Source organism: Heteronotia binoei, chromosome 20, assembly GCF_032191835.1.
Source record: "Heteronotia binoei isolate CCM8104 ecotype False Entrance Well chromosome 20, APGP_CSIRO_Hbin_v1, whole genome shotgun sequence".
Lineage (NCBI taxonomy): Eukaryota > Metazoa > Chordata > Lepidosauria > Squamata > Gekkonidae > Heteronotia > Heteronotia binoei.
In genome coordinates, this window is record NC_083242.1 from 33,279,689 (window position 1) to 33,285,839 (window position 6,151).

At 53.5% G+C, this 6,151-nt stretch overlaps 1 protein-coding gene across 1 annotated transcript; it reads right to left on the bottom strand.

The window, feature by feature from the left end:
- Positions 1–1,878: 1,878 nt before the first annotated feature.
- RASD1 (ras related dexamethasone induced 1) lies at positions 1,879–5,066 on the bottom strand. The gene is made up of 2 exons (XM_060260785.1): positions 4,661–5,066; positions 1,879–3,215 (listed from the first exon to the last, which is right to left on the bottom strand). The coding sequence occupies exons 1-2, from the start codon at positions 4,944–4,946 to the stop codon at positions 2,665–2,667; spliced, it is 837 nt and encodes a 278-aa protein (XP_060116768.1). The 5' UTR covers positions 4,947–5,066; the 3' UTR covers positions 1,879–2,664.
- Positions 5,067–6,151: the final 1,085 nt, after the last annotated feature.

Consider the following 6,151-nt stretch of genomic DNA (forward strand, 5'->3'; position numbering starts at 1 on the left):
ATGTGGGGTCAGCCACTCTCTCCCGACCTAGCCTCCCTCACAGGGTGATGTCCTGAGGATAAAACGACAGTGAGGAGAGCAATGCCGTAAACTGTTTTTGGACTCCGTCGGGGCGAGAAGCGGAATATAAGCATCAAAATTAAAATCCAGAGGTTTTTAAAAGGGCATAGTTCTAATCTGAAGAGGTCCGTGCAGGCTGAAGCCATGCATCCTGTACTGTTCTGAACCTAGCTAATTTGTGGAAACAGCCTTTTCTTTTTTTTTTCGGTTTTCATTCTCAGTTTTTTATTGGATTAAAAACTGCAGGATGTGCGCTGCGGTTTCGAGTTCGCTTTCATCCTTTTTTGGCCGACGTCCCAGAACATATGTCATATTTAAGCTCTGCACATTGTTCTGCACACGCAGAAACTCATGTTCTACAAAGGAAATGTTTTTGGTTTACTAAGCACGCCCCCTACCCCTACCCCGGGCATATTTAGAGCCATTAACTGACGTTTTAAAACTTCATGGCCCATGTCTCGGAGGAAGAAAGCCAAAGAAAACTTTGACGTAACATCTCAGGCATGGGAGATCTTGTAGGACTTGAACAGAACCTCCACATTCAGGTGCAACGTATCTGTCAAAGCCAGACTGGGCCATTCTGTATGTCGTGCAGGCAGCAGTGTTCAACCTAGATGGTCCTCCGCCAGAACGTTACGGTTTTATTTACAAGGTGCTGGTCATTACCTTTAAAGCCCTATATGGCCTGGGACCTGCCTACCGGAAGGACCGTCTCTCCCCACATGTTCCCCAGAGAGTACTGAGATCGGGAACCCAAAATCTTCTCGCTATCCCTGGGCCAAAAGAAGCCCGCCTAAAATCTACTAGGGACAGGGCCTTCTCTGTTATGGCCCTTACATGGTGGAATCAGTTGCCGGAGGAGGTGAGGGCCCTGCGGGACCTTGTTCAGTTCCGCAGGGCCTGTAAGACAACCCTCTTCCGGCTAGCTTACACCTAACTGATATGGGAAATTCAATGTAGCTTTACCAGACTCCTGTTATACACACTGTTGTAATGTTTAATGTTTTTAAGGTTTTAAATGCTTATATATTTAAATGCTAGTTTAGTTTTATGTCTGACTATCTGTTGTGAGCCGCCCTGAGCCACTTTTGTGGGAAGGCCGGGATATAAATCATTAATAAATAAATAAATTTAAAGATGTGAAATTGCCCATTCTCCAATTAACGTGAGCCAGAACTCTTGAGGGTTAATAGTGGGTGTGTGGGGGGGGGACTTGCAGTTTGTTAGGCGGCCAGTAGGTGTCACTCTCCTGAATTCAATGACATTTGAGTTCAACGATTGGTCCAGGAACGCGCTTGGATCTGCAAGATGCAATCCAGTTTAAAGCCGTTTTGGAATCGGGCCAACACACACAGTTCTTTTAAGACAATGGGAACAGAAAAGCACGGGGACTGCGTGTGTTTCATTTCCCACCAACCCCCATTCAGTCAAAGCCAGCACCCTAACCACTAAGCAACTGTGTCTCCAAGTTCTTTTTTTGGAAGGGGGTCCCCTAAGAACACGGCTCCCCCCCCCCCCCGCCGAAAGATGGGAGACAAGGATCATACAACCTTATCGCCACCACCATATCAGCTTCCAGTTCCCTCCCCCAAGTCAAAGCTAGCACCCTAACCACTGAGGAATACTGCCTCTTGGAGACTGGGGTGGGGGGTGTTTCCCCTGAAAATGACTTGCCGTGAAAGATGGGAGAAAAGTGACAACTGCTGCCACCATTTCTTCACCCACTGACCCCCTCTCCCCACACCACCTCCACTACCCGGTGCTCTCCCCCCTCCCCCAAACCACACTCGAGAATCACACTCAAAGCCAGACTGTAAATAATTTGAAAAGGTTTTTTTTTATTTTGTAGAAAAAATATAACAAAAAAGGAGACAACGGCCACACACCGCAGAACCACTGAAGCTCCCATTTTTGTTCGGGTCCGAGGACCAAAATACTCTGCGCGTAAAGTGCCTGGTTTTTTTCAAAAAAGTTCCGTTTTTGCCAGGAAAAACAAACCAAGACAGACAAAGACAATGTAAACAAGAAAACTTGCCCACCAGCCCGACCTCCCCTGCTATTCCCACAAGTGGGGAGGGGGAGAGAAAGGGAGTGGAGAATTTTGCCAATATCTTTTGATAGCAAACAAGTTTTCTTCTCAAAGTGCTTTCCAAGAGCACGCCAATAATGACAGAGACAGACAGACAGACAGACACCACTTTCAGAAGTCTGTACGGGCTGGTTTCACCCTCCCAGCCAGAACGCCACCCCTCCAACGACTCAGCTCCCCCTTCAAAATCAAGTCTTAGACAATATAGGATGCCGGGAGGGTCTGGAGAGAACCCCCCCTCTTTCCCGCCACACCCTGCTTCCAAAAGATCTCTCCGCCAGTCCAAAGTCTCTTCTCGCACCAGGGAGCGCCCTCCTCTCTATCAGCAGTCTCGACACCCCTTCCTTCAAAAATGGGGCACAGGTGAAGAAAGGTCCCCCTCCCCCAAAAGAGGGGAGGTTGGAGGCACGGTGCCCTGGAGGGCTGGGCGATGCCACCCTCACCACAAGGCGGACGCCACCCCACCGGCGGCCCAAGTCTCGACGGCAAAGCTTTGGTAAAACTCCCAAGCCGCCTTAGCTGATCACGCAGCGCTCTTTGTCCTTGGCCTGCCCGCCTCGGATGGCCTTTTCTCGGATGTACATGAGGTCGCTGTGCACGCTGGGGCGGCGGGCGAAGGGGGCCACGATGCCGTAGGCCTCTCCCCCGCCCTCCCCAGCTCCTTCCTTGAGCAGCTTCTTGCTCTTGAGGGCCTTCTTCTGCAAGAGTTCGCAGTATTGGACGGAGACCTTGCGGTGGAGGTCGGGGCTCATCTCGCTGGGCAACTTGGCCATGGCGAAGAGAGCCTGGAACATCTGATCCAAGCTGCTGTTCTTCTTGGCCGAGATCTCGAAGTAGGCGCACTTCTTGGGATCGGGGCCCACCAGCTGCTCGATCTCCCGGGGGCCGACCTCCCGGTAGAAGTCCCGGTCGCCCTTGTTCCCGCAGATGACCAAGGGGACATCCACGTTTTCCTTGGTCTTGTTCTTCAGGCAGGACTTGGTCTCCACGATCTGCTGCTTCAGACGCTGGACCTCTTCGAAGGAGTCGCGGTTGTCCAGGCTGAAGACCAGGATGAAGACGTCTCCTGGAAAGGGAGGGAAAGGAAGCGAGAAAGAGGCAGGGTTAGACTTGGGCAAGCGAAAGAGCTGCAAAAAAGCCATTTCTGAACATGCCTGCAGGATTAAACTGGGTCGATCTTAGAAACGCCACTGGATTCAAGCTTTGCTGAAAAACCATTTAGGGTCTAAAGCGGGAGTCCAGTTGCCCCTTTAAGACCAACCAAGTTTTATTTATTGACAAGCACACTTCTTCAGACGAGGGAATAAGGTACCTGATTCCCCTCGTCCGAAGAAGTATGCTTTTAGCACACGAAAGCTTACGTTCTGAATAAAACTTGGCTGGTCTTAAAGGTACCACTTGACTCCTGCTTTGTTCAACTGCTTCAGACCAACACGGCTGCCCTCTTGGATCCATTTAGGGTATAGTTCGTTTTGGGTCTAGCGGCACGGGAGAGACCAACAAGGTCTTCAGGATACGGCCTCTGGAGAGTCAACGCTCCCTTTGATGAGCTCCAGATTCGAATCTAGCTTCTGCACTGCAGACCGCCCGGGGCTACCCTCGGAAACTGTTTAAGTGAACCGAAAGGCTGCGCAGGGCCACTTTCAGCTCCAGATTCGAATCTAGCTTCTCCTCTGCAAACCCACCAAGCTACCCTCAGAAACTATCTTTGTTTAAGTGAACCGAAAGGCTGCACGCCGCCACTTTCCGGGCTGTTGGTCCTGCAGAAAGAGGCATTCCTAAAAGGGCTGGCTACTTTCCCATGGAGAAGCGGCAGAGAGAAAACAGATTTTGTTGGTTTGTTTCCAGCAGGGCTCTCCGCAGCCCGCGCGCTTCAGTTCCTCTCCACCCATCTAGGCTCCCTGGAATTGCAACGTTTCCAAGGATTTTCCAGTTCCCTTCTGCAAACCCGTAATTGAAATGCAATTCGGTTTTTTGCTGGTGAAAAAAAACCCAGTAGCTGCCATCTGAGAGCCAGCCAGCCGCAAAGCGATTCCGGCTGGTTCGGCACAACTCTCCTCACAACGTTATCTAGGCAACAGCAAGCGAAGCTTTTGCAACATTGCAATCCTGCCCAAAGCTAAGGCAGCCGAAAGCCCCGGAGATCAGAAAACTAACTTCCTACCGGATTGCATCTGAAACTCTGCACGGGTTTGCATTCCCGAGCTTTGAGGAAATCCCAACTCAGCCTTACTTAGCAGCCGGCCATCTCGGCCGGGCAAGGAACGCGCGTCTACTCGCGAGTAAGGACCGGCAAGAGAAGCGGCCGCAAAGAGCCCCGCGCCTCCGCCGCTCCGGTCCAACAGGTCGGCGAGGTTTTTCTGCCGGAGCGAAAAAACAAAAAAACCTAAGCAACCTGTTGGACCAGATCTCGACTCTTGGTTGGTTCCGCGCCGCCGGGAGAAGGGCTTCCCGACGCGGGCTCGCCGTCCCCCCCTGGCCTTGCTGAGGCTCTTTTTCAAACCGTCTCACCTGTGAGGATGGAGAGGCGCCTCATGGCCGGGAAAGGGTGGTTGCCGGAGGTGTCCAAGATGTCCAGCTGGTAGACCTCGCCGCGGATGCTGTAGAACTTGCGGTGGAAGTCCTCGATGGTGGGCGTGTACTGGTCGTCGAAGCGCCCGGTGAGGAAGCGGGACACGATGGCCGTCTTGCCCACTTTCGAGGAGCCCAAGATGACCATCCGGTAGCAGTTCTTGGCCGGGATGTTGAGCTCCGCTTCGCTGGGCCCCATCTTCTTGATCATCTCCGCCAGGCGCATCGGGCACAATAGAGGGAACCGCGACGGGGCGCGCACCGAGCGAGCTGGCCGGGGGAAAGGGAACGGCGAGAGGCGCGATCCCGGCGCGGAGAGAGGCGAGCAAGGAGGCGAGCGAGGAGCGACTGAGCCGAGCGCAGCCCGGAGCCGCCTTAAGTAGAGCCGGGAGGGCCCGCCTCTTCGAAGGGCGGCGGCCGGAGTTGGAGAGCTGCTGCGCTCTGGCGTTACGCACGGCTGGCGGCCGCGCTCCGGGCGAGCTAGGACTGGGCTGGCTTGGCGCACGGCTCGGCGGCGCGCGGGGAAGATCGCGGGGCCTCTGAGCAAGTGCAGAGGGCCGTGCGGCCCCTTCCAGATGCAGAGGGCGGTGGAATGAGCACCCCCCCCCCATCCTCCAGGGTTTCTCAAGGCTTTGGAACTGGGGGTTTGGAGAGGACGGCGCGCCCCCCGGAAAGCTGCAGGCTGCGGGGGCGAGTGGAAGGGTGGATCCGTTTTGCAGATGGGGAAACTGAGACTGCGAAGGGTTTCGCACAAAGGGCGCTCGAGAATGGAGCGGGGGGGAGGCTGGAGTAGCCATTTTGGTAGACCCGTGTTGGAGATGGGGAAACTGAGGCCGGGGAAGGGTCGCCGCGGGTGGCGGACTGAGTCTAAAAGCATTGGGGGACATAGGGGACCCACCCACAACTCTAAGGCTATCATCTCATTTTTGTGAAATAAATAAAAGTTTTCAAACAAATAGAGAAGTGGAGAAAAGGTACAATCAAAACATTTGCGAAATAAATGTGTGTGTGTGTGTATTCGTAATTGCAGTGTGCATATATTGCACAGATTATTGGCAGTATACGGTGGATGCGAAATGTAAATACAGGTGGCATTTCCTCCAGGGGAGCTGATCTCTGCCGGCTGGAGATCCGTTGAAAAAGCGGGAGATCCCCAGGCTCCACCTTGAGGCTGGCAACCCTAAATACGACGTTAATTTTAGTTGCAGTAGTAATATTGGAGATTAACCCGTTTTGCAGATGGGGAAACGGAGGCTGGGGAAAGGTCGGCGTAAAGGGCGCCCAAGAATCGGGGGCTGGGGTTCGCAGAGAGCGGTGTTGCGCATGGGGAAACTGAGGCTGCTCGTGGCAGAATGGACCCCACAGAGAGTTCGAGGGCTGCAGTTACCCGGAGCCTGGAGGCTTTTTGCACATGCTCAGGGGACCCTGGTC